Genomic DNA, 19,382 nt, shown 5'->3' on the forward strand with positions numbered 1-19,382 from the left:
TTGGACTCTGTGATAAAAATAGAATATAGTAGGAATATAAAATATTTAAAGTACTATAAGTGATTTATCTTTGACATTTCCCTTTTATCTACTTGATGATTATTTTTTAGAATTAGGGAAGAAAATAGTTAATATATGTGGGGTATTTTTTTTTTTGGTTGTTGTTGTTTATTTGGTTTTGTTGTTTTGTGCCAGTACTAGGAGCTTTAGCTTTTTAGCACAAAGCTGATGTTCTAACTATTTGAGCCCACCTCCACTTCTAGCTTTTTGCTCGTTAATTGGAGCATGCAGTCCAGGCTTGCCCATCAAGAAGCCTAGCTTGGTTGTAGGCGTTTATGATCCCAGCTACAAGGGAAGCTGTAGGTAGGAGAATTGATCTTGGTCTGAGGCTGGCATTAGGCAAAAATTAAAGATCCTAACTAAAAGCAAAAACTGGTTAGAAATGTGGCTCAGGTTGTAGAGTACATCCCTAGCAAACCTTGAGTTCAAACCCTAGAGCAAATAGCAACACACACCCATACTCACAAACATACCCTAGTTTCAGACTTAAGATTCAAAATAATAGCAATATTGAGACTTCTTGGAATAGGTTTTCTTAAAAGGGTAAGAAAGATTGCCCATGTTCGTCAGAGAAGAATGAGAGAGTAGTATAAAAAGGCATGTCAGTTCAGCTTTTTTATTCTTTTTTTTTTTTTTTCGTCGGTCGTGGGGCTTGAACTCTGGGCCTGAGTGCTGTCCCTCAGCTCTTCAGCTCAAGGCGAGAGCTCTACCACTTGAGCTACAGTGTCACTTCCGGTTTTTTGGTGATTTATTGGAGATAGGAGACTCACGGTCTTTCCTGCCCGGGCTGGCTTTGAACCGAGATCCTCAGATCTCAGCCTCCTGAGTAGCTAGTATTACAGGCATGAGCCACCAGCGCCCGGCAGCTTTTTTATTCTTGAAGTTCTAATACTAATGTCTAATTCTGTGACAGTATAGTAAGTTTATCGTTTATAGAGATTTAGCCCATTTTAATGTTATTTCTAATGTAAAAATGTTTCATAACAATGTTTTTCTTCAAAACTAGATTATATCTACTCCTTAAGTGTGTATACCAAGTTGTGAGAGACAGGCGAATATAAACATAGGAAAAGAAATGTTTACTGTTTTTAATTGATAACTAATTATATAAGTTAAGTTTTGCTCTGTAGAGTACCCACCACTTGTTAGGTAAGCAGCAACTTAGAAGGTTACAGAGGCTTAAAGACTAGTAGATCAGTGATAGAATACTTGCCTATATTTGCCTAGCATGCACAAGGGCTTGTGTCCAGTCCCTAGAACCCATGTGTGCATGCATACGCGCACACACACACATGAGTGCATGAAAAGACAGGAAAGAAATAAAGAGAAAGAATAATAAAAAGGTTCAAGAAAAATATATGGTGGATGTACTGTTATAAGATCTAAATATTCTAGAGGATTTGGGTGGGATATCCATTCTTGTTAAGTACTTGTATTATTTGGAAGAGAATTAGAATGTTAGGCTTATGAGATTTTAAGTAAAATTTAAATTTCTTCAAAGGAGGTATGGAATTTTTCAGGAATTACTTGAATTTATTTTATTTCAGAAATCGAGCTATAGCAGATTATCTTCGTTCAAATGGCTATGAAGAGGCATATTCGGTTTTTAAAAAGGAAGCTGAATTAGATATGGTATGTTTGACATTTTATATAATTATTCATGGTATAGTTACAAGTGGATTTTACTCAAATGCTAAAAGTTAATAGTCTAGCCACTGGCAAATCTAGTTTGTTATTGTGGTTTACTTGACATTGAATTTGATTTTCACATTCTTTTAGTTATCAGATTCTTAATAATACTTCAGAATAGAGATGCTTTCTGTGGCTTGAAGTGTCATAGTTAAAAAGTTGTCATTTTTTTTTCCCCTTGTAGAATGAAGAATTAGATAAAAAGTATGCTGGCCTTTTGGAAAAAAAATGGACATCTGTTATTAGATTACAAAAGAAGGTAAGTCTTTTTCTTTTTAAATTATGTATTCTGTGTGTTACCTTATACTTTTTGAAATACTGGCATAAATAATATCTAATTAGAGAAGACAAAAATACATTTGTTGCCAGGCGCCAGTGGCTCATGCCTGTAATCCTAGCTACTCAGGAGGCTGAGATCTGAGAATCACTGTTCAAAGCCAGCCTAGGCAGGAAAGACCATGAGACTCCTATCTCCAGTAAACACCAGAAAACCGGAAGTGGCGCTGTAACTCAAGTGGTAGAGCACTTGCTTTAAGCTGAAGAGCTGAGGGACAGCACCCAGGCCCAGAGTTCAAGCCCTACAACCAACCAAAAAAAAAAAAAATGTTTGTTGTGATTTATGAAAATTTTGGCTTACAGCATTGATGATACATGCTTAGCTTACCCTTGGCATCTGAAATAGTAACTTTTGAATCTGCATTGTTCTCACTTTGGGAAATGAATGTGGAAGTAATTCATTTGTGTCCTGAGAAGAAAAGGACACATGAGGCCATTGGGTATTGAAGAAAGAAGGCTAAAATGTGTTCTTAGACAAGTCATGTCATTTTGAACTTCATTTTTACCTTACATAGCTAAATCATAATTCTAACATAACATTATGTAGAAAAAGCTAAAATAAATAACATGATTCTAATGTGAGTTCAGACATATAAAGCTCTTAAGAAAAGAACCTACCTGCCTAGCACATGTTCAGTAAATATTATCTTTTAGCTGGGTGCCAGTGGCTCACGAATGTGGTCCTAGCTATTTAGGTGATCTGAGGATTGTGGGTCAAAGCTTGTTCAGGCAGGAAAGTCCATGAGACCCTTATCTCTAATGAGCTACAAAACAAACAAAACAACAACATGGAAATGGAGCTGTGACTCAAGTTGTAGAGCACTAATTAATCTTTTTTTGTTGTTGTTGTTTTTGGTCGGTCATGGGGCTTGAACTCTGGACCTGGGTGCTGTCCCTCAGCTCTTCAGCTCAAGGGAAGCGCTCTACCACTTGAGTTATAGCGCCACTTCCGGTTTTCTGGTGGTTTTTATTGGAGATAAGAGTTTCACAAGCTGTCTTTGAACCATGATCCTAGATCTTAAGCCTCCTTAGTAGCTAGGATTACAGGCATGAGCCACTGGTGCCTGGCTACAAATTAATTTTAAAAGGAAGTGAGGGACAGCTCCTCAAGACCAGCACACACACAAAAATCCTTTTTTATTTTTGATCAGTCATAGAACTTGAACTTAGAGGGGCTGGGAAGGTGGCTCAGTAGTAGAGCGCTTGCCTTGCATGCCTGAGGCCCTGGGTTCGATTCCTCAGCACAACATAAGCAGAAAAAGTCGGAAGTGGTACTGTGGCTTAAATGGTAGAGCGCTAGCCTTGAGTTGAAATGCTGAAGGACAGTGGCCTGGGCCTAGAGTTCAGGCCCAGCGACCGAGGGTAAAAAAAAAAAAAAAAGCCCAAGCCAGTGGCCCACACCTGTAATCCTAGCTACTCAAGAGGCTGAGATCTGGGGATCATGGTTCAAAGCCACCCTGGGCAGGAAAGTCCCTGAGGCCCTTATCTCCAATAAACCATTCAGAAAACCGGAAATGGTGCTGTGCTCAAGTAGTAGAGCACTTGTCTTGAGCTGAAGAGCTGAGGGAGCGTGTCCAGGCCTAGAGTTCAAGTCCCACGACCAACAAAACAAAACAAAAAAAACCAACAGTTCAGTTGCACCAAATTTTTCCAGTTTTAGGTGATATATTTGACTGATTTAATTTTTTTTTTCATTTAAGTCAATCAAATGCCTTGCAGATTAGTTAGTACAGTTTTCTTGAGTATCTAAAATATTAAGGTATAAATAAAAGCAGCTACTAAAGAATGTCAAATAAGTTATTTCTCAAAATCTTATCTATACTTAACTACATGTTCTTTTTCAAGGTTATGGAATTAGAATCAAAGCTAAATGAAGCAAAAGAAGAATTTACGTCAGGTGGTCCTCTTGGTCAGAAACGAGATCCAAAAGAATGGATTCCCCGTCCACCAGAAAAATATGCATTGAGTGGTCACAGGAGTCCAGTCACTCGAGTCATTTTCCATCCTGTGTTCAGTGTCATGGTCTCTGCTTCAGAGGATGCTACAATTAAGGCAAGCCTTTGTTAAAAGTAGACATGATAATGCACTAGATGAAAAGAGTATATAAGATCATGAAAATGAGGGCCTCTGTAGAAGGACCAGGATAAGCTGTGTGAAACTGTAAATCATTTAATTCTGAACCTGAAAGACATAATTAACTAGGTAAGGGGTTATGCACCTTGTAATCCCAGACACTTTGGAAGCAGAGGTAAGAACATCATGGGTCCAGATCTTACCAAATAAACAATAAAAAGGTCTACAGGCTATTGCACAAGTGGTAGAGAACACTGGGAGGCCCTAAATTCAATCCCCATTACCTCAACAAGTAAATACTTGTACTTCATGGGAAGCATGCTGCTAGTGTGTTCACTGAAGAATTTGAAAAAATACATTGGTAAGATTATATATTTTTACTGCTTTTATAGCAGTATAAATTTTTATCATGAAAATTTTATTGTATAATTATACAAAAAGTAAATATATTGCTGAGTACCTAATCCTAGCTAGCCAGTATCAAGGTTCAAAGCCAGGCTTTGTGGGATTCTTATATCCAATTAACCACCAGAAAGCCAGAAGTAGAGCTGTGCCTGGAACATGAGTTCAAGCCCCAGGGTTGGAACAAACAAGTAAATAAAATATTGTTATTTCATTTTTAAAATTTAAAATGGAAGGTGCTTTTGTTAAGTTGCTATTTATCTCCTTAGCAATTGTACTCAGTAGACTCAGTGTTGAAAATGAACCATACAACTTGGTGGGCAAGGACAGGAGGAAGAGAGCAAAGGAAGGGGTGACATTTTCCAAAAAATGTTCTCATGCCGGGTACCAGTGGCTCATGTCTGTAATCCTAATTACTCTTGAGGCTGAGATCTGAGGATCAAAGTTCAAAGCCAGTCTGGGCAGAAAAGTTCGTGAGATTTTTTTGTTTTGGTCGGTTTTGGGGCCTGGGAACTGTCCCTAAGCTCGTTCATTCAAGGATAGTGCTCTACCACTTTGAACCACAGTGCCACTTCTGGCTTTTTCTGTGTATATTATTGGAGATAAGAGTCTTATAAACTTTCCTCTCCAGGCTGGCTTGGAACCACCATCCTCAGATCTCAGCCTCCTGAATAGCTAGGATTACAGGTGTGACCTACAGGCACTTGGCTTTTTACATCACTTTTATAATAACAATAAAAAAAAAAAAACCCTTTCCTTAAATAGCTGATCTCTACTACTCCAGTAGAAATGAGCCTTCTGGTATCTGGGCACTGGTAGCTTATACCTATGATCCTTGCTACTCAGGAGGTTGAGATCTGAGGATCAAGGTTCTAAGCCAACATGGGCAGGAGAGTCTGTGACTCCTATCTCCAATTAACCAACAAAAAGCCAGAAATAGAGTTTTGGCTCAAGTGGTAGAGTATAAAAGCTCGGGGATAGTGCCCAGGCCGTTAATTCAAGCCCCAGGACCAACAAAGAACTGAGCATTCTGTTATTTTGAAAATTCTACATATATATTCTTGTCATAGCCCCCTGAACCTTTTTTCTTTTTTGGTCAGTTATGGGGCTTGAACTTGGCCTGGGTATTGTCCCTCAGCTCTTTATCTCAAGGCAAGCATGCTACCACTTGAGCCACAGGGCCACTTCCAGTTGTCTGGTGGTTTATTGAAGATAGGAGTCTTACATACTTTCCTGCCCGGGCTGGCTTTGAACTGTGATCTTCAGTTCTCATCCTCCTGAATAGCTAGGATTACAGGCCTGAGCCACAGGTGCCCAGCTTTGTTTTTTCGTCTTGTGCTTGAACTCTGGGCCTGTGCGCTGTCCCTCTGCTCTTCAGCTCAAGGTGAGCATTCTACCACTTGAGCCACAGTGCCACTAACTTTCCTGCCTGGGCTGGCTTAGAACCACAGTTCTTAGGTATCAGCCTCCTGAGTAGCTAGGATTACAGATGTGAGTCACCGGTGCCCTGCTGAAACTTCTTTTGTGTGTGGTACTTTTTTTGAACTTAGGTCCTCGTGTTCTCTTGGCTTGCTTGCTTACTCTACTACTTGAGCTATATCTCCAATCAGACTTTTTTTTGGTCCGGTCGTGGGCTACTTCCAGCTTTTTTTTCCTTTTTGCTTATGTGGGGCTGAGGAACCGAACCCAGGGCCTCATGCATGCAAGGCAAGCGCTCTACCACTGAGCCACTTTCCCAGCCCCTCCAATCAGACTTTTCGTTGATTATTTTGGAGACGGAATGTCACAGACTATTTTCTTACCTGAGCCAGTTCTTGAACCACCAGCACCCAGCCATAAAACATTTTTTACACTTAAATTTCCTATTTATATCTGTTGCCTGCCTTAGAAGGGAGGAACTGAACCTTGTGGATTTACATGCATTTTACTAGCATGATTGTATATGTTAAGTACTTACTGTGGTAGCAGAAGTCTATTTTAATAAATGAAACCAGTTTTGGCTAGAGAAATAGTCGATTTGTCCATTTGTTATTTCATTTAATTAGTAAGATGTCAGACTGGTGGCTGAATATAAATGTGAAATGAAAAAGTAACATATTGGTATTAATCGTTTTTTTTCTTCCATAGGTGTGGGATTATGAGACTGGAGATTTTGAACGAACTCTTAAGGGACATACAGATTCTGTACAGGATATTTCCTTTGACCACAGTGGCAAGCTTCTGGCTTCTTGTTCTGCAGATATGACCATTAAACTATGGGATTTTCAGGGCTTTGAATGCATCAGAACCATGCATGGTAAGGGGGTAACAGATAGTGCTTTAGCAGTGATTTCTAGCATTGCAGATGCCCTACACTCAACTCTTAATCATTTGCATTGCTAGAGGAGCATATGATGTGTATACATAGTCTTTAGATAAGCTATAATGGTTTAGAATTGTTTATATGAAGCTTTAAGATTGCTCTGACTCACATAAAATACTTGGTATTCTTAAGTGTTTTTAGACAACAAAAACTGCCCTGTCATTGGTTTATTGAAGAAGGAAATAAAGTTACTGAGAATTCCTTCTTTTCATCCATTCAGTTGGAAGCTGAAGTCCAGAGATCAATGATGTAATGAAAACTGTAGCCCAGGTTTCTTGGCTCACTTAGAGAAGTGTTATACCTATATACTCATTGTCAGCTTCTTGGCCAAGTCATGCTGTGGAGACAACAAGGCAGTATGCTTTTGTGGGAATAGTCTTTGGAATCCATTATCTGGGTTCATAGTCTTTGTTCTTAGGCCATTAGGAAATTTTTAATTCTTTCATCTGTAAAATAAAGATAATGAGGGCTGGGAAGGTGGCTCAGTGGTAGAGTGCTTTCATTGCATGCCTGAGTCCCTGGGTTCGATTCCTCAGCACCACATAAGCAAAAAGAAAAAAGCCGGAAGTGGCGCTGTGGCTCAAATGGTAGAGCGCTAGCCTTGAGCTGAAGAGTTGAGGGACAGCGCCCAGGCCCAGAGTTCAGGCCCCACAACCGGACCTAAAAAAAATAAAATAAAAAAATAAAAAAAATAAAGTCATGATAGCTAAGATGTCGAGAGGATAATAAATAGTATATGATCATGATATAATAAATCATCTTTTAGCCGGGCGCCAGTGGCTAACGCCTGTAATCCTACTTACTCAGGAGGCTGAGATCTGAGGATCTTAGTTCAAAGCCAGCCCAGGCAGGAAAGGCCAAGAGATTCTTTTTTTTTTTTTTTTGGGTCTGGCCGTGGGGCCTGAACTTTTTAAGTAGGCAAACATTCTATTCCTGAGTCTTGCCTTTAGATTAGCACACCTCCCCACCGGTTTTTGGTTTTTGGTCCTGGGACTTGAACTCAGGGCATGAGTGATATCCCTCAGCTTTTTGGCTAAAGGCTAGCACTCTACCACTTGAGTCACAATTCTATTTTAGCAGCGTTTTTGGTGGTTAATTGGAAATTTGATTCTCATGGACTTGACTGCCTAGACTGTTTGATCCTCAATCCTCAGATCTCAGCCTCCTGGATAGCTACGATTGCAGTTGTGAACCACTGGTGCCCAGCTGTACTGGATATTTTGAGCTCCAGTTTCTCTTTAAACCTCTCAATCTACTTTTTTATGTGCCCTGTTGTAGCTATGAGGACAGTTGGGTCCATCTATTGGTGAGAAGGGGGTCGTGTGTATTCCCAGTCTGGCCCTCAACCATAATCTTGTTTTAGCCTCCTAAGTAGCTAGATTTACAGTTGTAGGTCACCAGTACCCTGCTGAAATAATACTTTTTTAAAATTTCCATTATCACAGCAGCATAAAAATAATTCTCGACCACTATTAGTCTCAGGTTTGTCTGCTCAGGCTGGCTTTGAACTGAGATCCTCACGTCTTAGCCCTCTGAGTAGGATTATAGGCGTGAACCACTAGCACCTGACTCTGTCTTGCTTTTTAGCCCAGGCTAACCTTGAAAATGAGATCCTTTGATCATCTTGCCTCAGTCTCTGCAGGACATAACAACACCTGACCCCCATTTCTTTTATTGATTCTGTGAACTGTATAATGTAAATCTTATTTTATATATCTGAGAATATCAGCCATAGAATATTTCATGTTATAAACATTCAGATTCACTAGAGTGTATGAATATATTGACATAGTGGTGATGCCTGTGTTTATAAACAGTCATGGAGATTGAAATTTAATTTATAATCAGTTCCTGAACTTTTTTGTGTAAATCTCCAAGGTTATTTAAAGCTCAGTGAATTAAGAACTTGATATGGCCAGGTACTGTGGCTTACAGCTATAATCCTAGCTACTCAGGAGGCTGAGATCAGAGAGTCATGGTTAGAAGCCAACCTGGGCTTGGAAAGCCTTCACTCTTATCTCCAATTAGCTAGCAAAAAGCTGGAAATGGAGATGTAGCTCAAGTGGTAGAATGCTAGCTTTGAGCTCAGGGAAAGTGCTCAGGCCCTGAGTTAAGCCCTAGGATCTGTACACACAAAAGAGAACTTGCTGTGGCTTTTTAAAATACTATGGAATAATCCATGGTGAACTGAGGTCTAATTATTTTTGGTGTTTTATTGCTAAATACATTATTGTGTTATGTGTTTTAGGCCATGACCACAATGTCTCTTCAGTAGCCATCATGCCTAATGGAGATCATATAGTGTCTGCTTCACGGGATAAAACTATAAAAATGTGGGAAGTGCAAACTGGGTAAGTAAGTTTAGTTGAAGAAGCATAGCTAAAAAGAAAGACAAAACCATACTCCTGATGTTTAGCAATTTTTCTTTCTTTGGCTTAATCTAACATGATCATCATGATAGTTGTTGTACTGACAGTTGTATACTTTTTTTTTTTTTTGTCAGTCATGGGGCCTGAACTCGGGGCCTGAACTCAGGTCCTGGGCACTGTCCCTGAGGTCTTCAGCTCAAGGGTAGTACTCTACTACTTGAGCCACAGCACCACTTCCAGTTTTTTCAGTATATGTGGTGCTGAGGAATCGAGCCCAGGGCCTCATGCATACGAGGCAAGCATTCTACCTTCCTAGCTCCGATTTATATACTTTGAAAGTAAGTTTAAGTAACTCATATACCAGTACATGAGTTCAGTGGTAGAACACTTGCCTAGCCCTCAAGCCATGCACAAGACTCTTAGCGTTAGTTCCTAGCACTACAAAAACAAAAACTTGTCCCTCCCCCCCAAAAAAAATCCATTAAGTAATATTTCAATATTTCTATGGGTAAATTAAAATGTAAATAACATTTGTGTTAGTATGGCCCTGTTATGTTGAGCTTAGAATTACACTTAATAGTTGTTGTAAAACCTTAATTGACTGGTTTTGCCCAGATTAGTAAAGCGTAGTTTTTCCAGAATCACTGGAAACATTATAAAGCATTGTATTCCTCTGTGTATTTTGCTTTCTCTGATTTTATTGAATTAGTTCTTTAGTGATGTACCAGTCAGCCTGTATTGGTGTTTGACTTTCTGTCCTACGTTTATCTTGTATTAACCAGGATTTTACAATTATTTTGTTGACTTAGATATGTTTTGTCTAACTTCCTTTATCCTAATGCATAGATATTTTTGTGTTATTTGTGAAAAGTATTTTGATGATTGTTACTCACAATGTAAATTATTACTTACGTTGACAGCTACTGTGTGAAGACATTTACAGGACACAGAGAATGGGTACGTATGGTACGGCCAAATCAGGATGGCACTCTCATAGCCAGCTGTTCCAATGACCAGACTGTTCGTGTGTGGGTCGTAGCAACAAAGGAGTGCAAAGCAGAGCTCCGAGAACATGAGCATGTGGTGGAATGCATTTCCTGGGCTCCAGAAAGTTCATATTCTTCCATCTCTGAAGCAACAGGATCTGAGGTACTATATAATATACATGTCATTTTATGATTTAGTTGCTGAAATCTTAAGACCCTTATATAATGTTTCTATTTTTCAGTTTTAGATCTGGTGGCTCATTTAAGAATCTGCATCATAGAGTTTTTGAATCTTGAAACTCTGACCTTTCCAACATGTAGTTGGGCTTCTTTTTTTAAACTTTTTTTGTTGGTTGTGGGGCTTGAACTCTGGGCCTGGGCACTGTCCCTCAGCTCTTCAGCTCAAGGCAAGTGCTCTACCACTTGAGCCACAGCGCCACTTCCAGTTTTTCTAGTGGTTTATTGGAGATAGGAGTCTCACGGTCTTTCCTGCCCGGGCTGGTTTTGAACCGCGATCCTCAGATCTCAGCCTCCTGAGTAGCTAGGATTATAGGCGTGAGCCACCAGCACCCAGCTGGGCTTTTAATTTTTTTTTTGGGGGGGGGTGTTCTGGTCATGGGGCCTGAACTCTGGGCCTGGGTGCTGTCCCTCAGCTCTTCAGCTCAAAGCTAGCGCTCTACCACTTGGCCATAGCAACACTTCTGGCCTTTTTTCCTGCTTATGTGGTGCTGAGGAATTGAACCCAGGGTCTCATGCATGCAAGGCAAGCGCTCTACCACTGAGCCACCTTCCCAGCTTGGGCTTCTATTTTTCAACCAGTGATTATTGTTGCTGTGAAATGAGCCTTGATTTGATGTGTGTTGAGGCTGGGGATTCTCTTGAGTAAAAGTGATCTTTTGAAGCCAAACATTGTGGCACATAGCTGTAATCTAGCACTCATGAGTCAAAAACAGAAGGATCTTGAATTTAAGTCCGGTTTCTGCTACACAGCAAGACTTCATCTCAAAACACAAATAGCCAAAAAAATTACAGAATGGTATTTCCATTAATACGTTGTATGAGCCAAAATTGGTCATATTTCTTTTTGTAGAGGCTTTCATATCATGGATTTCTAATACTGCCACTTAAATTGAAGAAGAAATCACCCTTAATCTTGACTAGTTTTCTGAATGAAACTTATGTTGTGATTCCTCTTGATTTTGGCTGGCCTATCATTCATTCCCTGCCCCCCCCCCCCCCCCCCCCTTTCTATCACCTATCTCAGGCTCTTAAGCATGCCAGACAAGTGCTCTTATATTCCACTCAGTATTTTCAAACTCTATGCTGCCCTGTGGTGATTGTTACTTACCATGTAGATCTATCCTGGCTGGACTTTAACTAAAAATTAAAAGTTTTAAAGTCTTTTTTTCCCCCTTTTTTCGTTTTTAAAATACTGCGGATTTAATTCAGGGTCTTATGCTTGCTGAGTTGATAATACTCACTTGAACCATATCTTCTGGCCATTTTTTTCCTTAGTTTTTTTTTTGTTTGTTTGTTTTTGTTTTTTGTTTTGGCCGGTCGTGGGGCTTGAACTCTGGGCTTGGGCACTATCCCTCAGCTCTTCAGCTCAAGGCTACCACTCTACTGCTTGAGCCACAGCACCACTTCTAGTTTTCTAGTGGTTTATTGGAGATAAGAGTCTCACGGACTTTCCTTGCCCGGGCTGGCTTTGAATCGTGATCCTCAGATCTTAGTCTCCTGAGTAGCTAGGATTACAGGCATGAGCCACCGGTGCCTGGCTTTGCCTTAGTTATTTTTTTAGATAGAGTTTCACATTTTTACCTTAAGCCAGCCTTAGACCTCAGTCTTCCTACCCTACAGATTCCTTTGTACTGGGTTCAAAGGCATTTGTGACAATCATGGCTTACTAAGATAGGATCTTGCTAGCTTTTTGCCTTGGCTGGTCTTGGACTGAGATTCTCTTGATCTTTCTGACTCTCCAAGTGGCATGAGCAACTTTACCTGGTCTTAAGAATCCTTTTTTTTTTTTTTTCCTGTCAGTCGTGGGGCTTGAACCCTAGGGTCTGAGTGCTGTCCCTGGACTGCTTTTGCTCAAGGCTGCTTTTGCTCTACGACTTGAGCTTCAGTGCTACTTCTGGCTTTTTCTGTTTATGTAGTACTGAGGAATTGAATCAAGAGCTTCTTGCATGCTAGGCAAGCACTCTTACCACTAAGCCACATTCCCAGCCCAACAATCTTTCTTGATTATAGACGTGGTGCTGGGGCTCAAACCCAGTGCCTAGTGCAGACTAGGCAGGATCTCTATCATTGAGCTATATCCTCAGCCCTGATTATAGAGGTTGGTGTTACCTAGATTCATGTATAATCTAGGTGTGGTGTGCAAAGACTTAAATGTTTTAATAGATAAAAACAAATTGCATTTTTGTAAAGTATTGGAAATATTCTACAAAGAAGCCATTTAAAGTACTTAGCTGCCTTCTTGTATGGGAAAATCATTTTTTGTTTTTTTGTTTTTCTATAGACTAAAAAAAGTGGCAAACCTGGGCCATTCTTGCTATCTGGATCCAGAGACAAAACTATTAAGATGTGGGACGTCAGTACTGGCATGTGCCTTATGACTCTTGTAAGTTTGCAAGATCTCCTTGCTTTTTTGGTATCTTCACTGTCTTTTTACCTTTTTTGGATTAGATACTCTATGATATTTTATTAAGTAACCCCAGTTGTTCTAGGATTTAGAATAAGTTCTTTATAAAGATGTTTTTCCTTAAGTTTTTGTAAACCCACTATTGCAGTAACATGAAAGTTATTTCTATAGAATGCCAACTTACATAATCTACAAAGTCATTATGCTGGGAAGGAAGATTCTAGCCTACTGCATCTTTAAAAATTATGTGATACCTCCTGTGGCTTATACAGACGTTTTTTGAGGTATTTGCATCTTTACATTATTGTGAAATTATTCATTCTTACGTTATGATTTGGAGGTGTGTATTTCCCCCTATTGTATATTATATTGTATATTTCCCTACTGTTGTATAGTAGATCTAGTCTGGAGAACTAAGAAGCCACCACTTAAAAGGCAGAATTTGGATGGAGTGCTAGCGGGTAGAAAGAGCTCCTGTCATAAAGTCCTACCACACTTAATACAATTAACATGGCTTATATAGCCCAAAATCACACGAGGTACATGTAATTAATCTTAACATAATAAAAAGCAATCAGATGTGAACACAAAGTAACTAAGAAAAACCAGTGAACTCTGAGATCTAACAAAGATATTATAAATGTAAGTCAAAACGAATATGGACACAATCAAGGGAAATCTAGAACCAATCATCTAAGGAAAGTAAAACTTTCCTGGAATTTACCAACCCAAAACACATTTGTAATCTAAAGAATGGTATATTATCAATGCTTTTTGCTTAGACCCAGTATCCTTACTTTACTAGGAGCATTGAGATCTCCAGTTGAGGATATACAAATGCTGAGACACTCTGGTTTGCTTAAAGGAATTCTCAGAGGAATTGTGGATAATTTGGCACCCATGTTTGTTTAGAGATTGTATAGGCACTAACCATATCTCCTAAGTGACTGTCTGTATAATAGGAAAGACACGTGTGGAGGCATCATAAGGAATTGATGAGAAGAGCCATATGTGTAATTGGGGTGACAGACACACACCACTATGCCCAGCTTTTTTATTGTTAGGGTCTAGCTAATATTTTGCCTTTCTTGAGTTCAAACACCAATAAACCTTCCCTCTCCAAAAAAAAAAAAAAGAAGACAATTTAAACTCTGGTAATGTCAGAGTTGAGTTCAGTTATACTATGTTGCAATTCTTTATTTAAAATCAGAAAGCAAAAATAAAATTAGAAAGCAGCCAGGCACTAGTGGCTCGGACCTGTAATCTAGATACTCAGGAGGCTGAGATCTGAGCTTGCACCCAGTCCTAAAGAAAAGTCCTCATAAGATTCTTTATCTCCAATTAACCATTCAAAAACAGGAAGTGGAGCTGTGGCTTAAAGTGGTACAGTGTTATCCTTGAGCAAAAGAGCTCAGGGATAGCACTCAGGCCCTGAGTTGAAGCCACATATCTGGCAAAAAAAATTAAAATAAGTCAGAAAGCAAGTTTATTGTGAATTTCTCCATGATTCTGGCTTCTGTTATTCAACTGAAGTGGGTGCTTCTTTTGTGTTTGGTATGGCCATAAAAACATGGTTGGATTTCTTAGGCTTCTATAAAAAAGACTTGTAGTCCTAGCTACTCAGGAGACCGAGTCAGAGAATTGCATTTCAAATCCAGCCTGGGCAGGAAAGTCCATGAGACTCTTGATCTCCAGTTTACCTCCAGAAAACTAAAAGTGGAGCTGAGGTCAAAGTGGTAGAGTGCTATCCTTGAGCAAAAGAACTCAGAAAACACCTTGGCCTGGAGATCAAACCCCATGACCAACAGAAAAAAAAGGAAGAAAGATTTCTACCTCTCATGACTGGTACATTTTGTAGGTAGCACAGTATACCAGAGTACTTTAAAGTAGGACAAAAAACCTGTCTGTCTCCTTGGCTATCTTTTAGTCTTGGATTTTTGGTTTTCTTGAGATATTGTTTTAGTATATTAGATTAGGCTGACCCACAGTTTGTTGTATAGCCCAAGTTTGCCTTGGATTTCAGATCCTCTTGCCTCAACTTTTTTTTTTTTGGGGGGGGGGGTCCGGTCGTGGGGTCTGAACTCTGGGCCTGGGCGCTGTCCCTCAGCTCTTCAGCTCAAGGCTAGCACTCTACCACTTGAGCCACAGTGCCACTTCCGGCTTTTTTCTTTTTGCTTATGTGGTGCTGAGGAATCGAACCCAGGGCCTCATGCATGCAAGGCAAGCGCTCTACCACTGAGCCACCTTCCCAGCCCTCTTGGCTCAACTTTTTAAGCACTAGGAGCATAGACATACGCTTCTATGCTCAGCTCTAATCTTTTTTTCTTGTTGTTGTTGTTGGTCATGGGGCTTAAACTCTGGGCCTGGGCGCTGTCCCTAAGCTCTTCAGCTCAAGGCCAGCACTCTTTCATTTGAGCCACAGCGCCACTGCTGGTTTTCTGAGTGGTTTATTGGAGATAAGAATCTTATTGGGTTGGGAAGGTGGCTCAGTGGTAGAGCACTTGCCTTGCATGCTTGAGGCCCTGGGTTTGATTCCTCAGCACCACATAAGCAAAAAGAAAAAAAGAATCCTATGGACTTTACTGCACGGCTAGCTTTGAACCACTATCCTCAGATCTCAGCCTCCTGAGTAACTAGGATAACAGGCATGAGCCAACAGCACCCGGCTTGTCCCTCAATTTTTTAGCTCAAGGCTAGCACTCTACCATTTGAGGCACAGCTCCACTTCTGGCTTTTTGGTGTTCAGATTACCATTTGGTAGTTTTCATATATATCTATATCCATTTATTTTGCATAACAACTTTTTGTGTGTGTGTGGTACTAGAGCTTGAACTTGGAGTCTTGGGTTTGCTCAGCTTGCTTGGTCACTTAGGTGGCATACTACCTCTTGGGCCATGCCTCCTGTCCAGAGCTAGTTACTTTGGAGATAGGATCTCCAGGACTTTTTTCCCCCTGGGCTAGCCTCAAACCACAATCCTCCAGATCTCAGTCATCTGTGTAGCTGTGAGAACCGTGATCCTCAGATCTCAGTGTCCTGAGTAGCTACGATTACAGGTGTGAGCCACTGCTGCCCAGCTGACATTCCCATTTTTGTATATAATTTTGGAGGTTATTTATCTTATTTTATTTGTTTTGTTTCAAAGCCAAGGTCTGTGTTTGATCCTAGAGTTTGATCCTAGTGCTCTTAAAAACAAAGATTTTTTTTTTTTATTTCAAATTAAGTACCAAAAAACTGAAAATGGAGCTATAGCTGAAGTGGTAGAGCACTAAACATAATAGTGAGCCAGGCGCCTGTGGCTCACGCCTGTAATCCTAGCTACTCAGGAGGCTGAGATCTGAGAATCGCGGTTCAAAGCCAGCCCGGGCAGGAAAGACCATGAGACTCCTATCTCCAATAAACCACCAGAAAACCGGAAGTGGCACTGTAGCTCAAGTGGTAGAGCGCTCACCTTGAGCTGAAGAGCTGAGGGACAGCGCCCAGGCCCAGAGTTCAAGCCCCATGACCGACAAAAAAAAAAAATAAAAAAAATAAATAAATAAAAAATAAAAACTAAGTGAGCTGGGCCCCAGTAGCTCACACCTGTAATCCTAGCTACTCAGGAAGATGGTGAGATCTGAGGATCACTGTTCAAAGCCAACTCAAGCAGGAAAGTCTGTGAGACTCTTTCTCTCCAGTTAACCACCAAGAAACCTGAAGTGGTGCTGTGGCTCAAGTGGTAGAGGGCTAGCCTTGAGATGAAGAGCTGAGGGACAGCGCCCGGACCCTAGGAATGGCACCAATACATATATATCCCATTAAAGTTATTGAACCCCAGAGCTTTGTGAGTGCTAATAAGCACTTTCTCTATCACTGACAAATATTCTCCAAGTCCCCTAATTGTAATACAACTTTATACTGCTCCTCTTAGTTACATGTGCCATTTTTACTTTTTGTTTTAAATATTAGTACTGAGATGTGATTTTGGAGTCTCATTCTTGCTAGGTACTTTACTATTGAGCCCAAAAGATTTTTCATAAGTTTCTCCAGGGTTTCTAAGGTAAAAAGGTAAAAGTTTGATTTGTCACATTAGAGATAACAAGCATTTTTGTCCTAGAACTTTTGAAAAAGGACATTCCTGTGTCATTTTCAGTAATGCTAAGTATCTGGGTGCAGTGGCTCAGAGATAACAAGCATTTTTGTCCTAGAACTTTTGAAAAAGGACATTCCTGTGTCATTTTCAGTAATGCTAAGTATCTGGGTGCAGTGGCTCACTCCCGTTATCCTAACTACTCAGAAGGATTACAGTTACAGTTAGAAGCCAGTCCAGGCAAAATGTTTGAAAGACCCACCCTCAGTCCCTGAAAGCTAGACATGGTGTACACTTGTCATCCCAGCCATGCAGGTGACATAAATAGGAGAATTGGAAAAACAACTCAAACAAAAAGCTGTGGATATGGCTCAAGTGGACAGGTAGTATGTATGTCTAGCAAGCTCAAAACCCTGAATTTAAACTCCAGAAATGAAATTTAAGAAAAGAAAAGAAAAAAAAAAGGTTTTGTTGTAATAACATTATTGTATATTATTATATAGATGCTGTTTAATTTACCCGTTTGCTAAGTCAGGTACCTTTTTGTCTTTAAGGTGGGTCATGATAACTGGGTACGTGGAGTTCTGTTCCATTCTGGGGGGAAATTTATTTTGAGTTGTGCTGATGACAAGACCTTACGTGTATGGGATTACAAGAATAAGCGATGCATGAAGACCCTCAATGCGCATGAACACTTTGTTACCTCCTTGGGTATGTATACATCCTGATGTTTCTGAACAAGTACAGTGTGGAGAGCCAGTTGTAAGGGAAGTATTAAGTAGCATTGGGGACTTCTCCAGGTAAGAAATGTCCATGCTATTCCAGGGAAAAATAGAGAAGGCAGGTTCAAACTCCATGGAATTCCTACCAGTTACTCCTTCCCTTCATTAGCTTCATAATAAAGACATTGATTTTGAAAACTGGAATTTTAAAAAGGATACCAAGGTAATTTCTCTTCCCTACTACTATGTAAATTTCTCAAAAAATGTATTCAATAAGATGACAATTTATTTATTTATTTTTTGTCTGCATGGGGCTTGAACTCTGGGCCTGAGTGCTGTCCCTCAGCTCTTCACTTGAGCTACAGTGCCACTTCCGGTTTTCTGGTGGTTTATTGGAGATAAGAGTTTCACGGACTTTCCTGCCTGGGCTGGCTTTGAACCGTGATCCTCAGATCTCAGCCTCCTGAGTAGCTAGAATTACAGGTGTGAGCCACCAGCGCCCGGCTTCAGAAACCTTTTCATCTGGCAGGTGTCTACTGTCATGTACTAGGAACTCCAGAAATTATGTTTAATAGGCGTCATCACTATAATATGGATATGGGTCCGGATGTGTGTGTGCACGCTGGTCCTGGGGCTTGAATTCAACGAATGGGCGCTGTTACTGACCATAGCTCTACTTCTGGCTCTTTTAGTAGTTTTGTCTTCGTTTTTGTTTTGTTTTGTTCGCCCAGTCCTAGGGCTTGAACTCATGGCCTGGGTGCTGTCCCTGAGCTTCTTTGCTCAAGGCTAGCGCTCTACCACTTGAGCCACAACGCCTCTTCCGACTTTTTTCTTTTTGCTTATGTGGTACTGAGGAATGAACCCAGGGCCTCAGGCATGCAAGGCAAGCGCTCTACCACTGAGCCACCTTCCCAGCCCCAAGGCTAACACTCGTATCACTTGAGCCATAGCTCCACTTCTGGCTTTTTCTGTTTATGTGGTGCTGAGAAATCAAACCCAGGGCCTCATGCATGCAAGGCAAGCACTCTACCACTGAGCTACCTTCCCAGCCCCTCCCAGCCCTTTTTTAGTAGTTTTTATTGGAGATTAGAGTTAACTGACAAACAAGTGCTAGTGGCTAATGCCTATAATCCTAGCTACGCTGGAGGCTGGTATCTGAGGGTTGTAGTTCAAAGCCAGCTGGGGCAGAATAGTCCCTATGAGACTCTTATCGCCAATTAATCACCCAAAAACTGGCAGTGAAGCTGGGTGCCAGTGGCTCACATCTGTAATCCCAGCTGCTCTGGAGGCTGAGATCTCAGAATCAGGGTTCAAAGCCACCTGGGGCAGGAAAGTCTGTGAGACTCTTATCTCCAATAAAAACCACCAAAAAATCAGAAGTGGTGCTGTGGCTCAAGTGGTAGAATGCTAGCCTTGAGCTGAAGAGCTCAGGGACAGTGCCTAGGCCCAGAGTTCGAGCCCCACAATCGACAATATATATATAGTCAGGAAACTTTAGTGAAATGAGTTAATCATTATCTTAGGAATAATAAAGGATTAAATGTAAAGCATTAGTAATAAGCCTGCATAAGTATTTATCAAATCGATACTCTGAGACTTTCCTTTTTATTAGATTTGAGCCTCATTGTAAGATTGTTTAGGCTTGGCATTTTTATTAAGGTGGATAGGTTGT

General features: G+C 40.5%; 1 protein-coding gene across 1 annotated transcript in view; it reads left to right on the forward strand.

Moving 5' to 3' along the window:
* Pafah1b1 (platelet activating factor acetylhydrolase 1b regulatory subunit 1) overlaps positions 1 to 19,382 on the forward strand; it is a 74,272-nt gene that overhangs the window by 49,689 nt on the left and 5,201 nt on the right. The window contains exons 3-10 of the mRNA XM_042674160.1: positions 1,608 to 1,692; positions 1,934 to 2,008; positions 3,931 to 4,137; positions 6,688 to 6,856; positions 9,171 to 9,273; positions 10,212 to 10,440; positions 12,799 to 12,900; positions 17,543 to 17,699. Of these exons, the coding sequence (XP_042530094.1) occupies positions 1,608 to 1,692; positions 1,934 to 2,008; positions 3,931 to 4,137; positions 6,688 to 6,856; positions 9,171 to 9,273; positions 10,212 to 10,440; positions 12,799 to 12,900; positions 17,543 to 17,699 (1,127 nt within the window). The remainder of the gene's footprint in view (positions 1 to 1,607; positions 1,693 to 1,933; positions 2,009 to 3,930; positions 4,138 to 6,687; positions 6,857 to 9,170; positions 9,274 to 10,211; positions 10,441 to 12,798; positions 12,901 to 17,542; positions 17,700 to 19,382) is intronic.

The sequence above is a fragment of the Dipodomys spectabilis genome, unplaced genomic scaffold (genome assembly GCF_019054845.1).
Source record: "Dipodomys spectabilis isolate Male_0828 unplaced genomic scaffold, ASM1905484v1 ptg000018l, whole genome shotgun sequence".
In the NCBI taxonomy this organism is placed as follows: Eukaryota; Metazoa; Chordata; class Mammalia; order Rodentia; family Heteromyidae; genus Dipodomys; species Dipodomys spectabilis.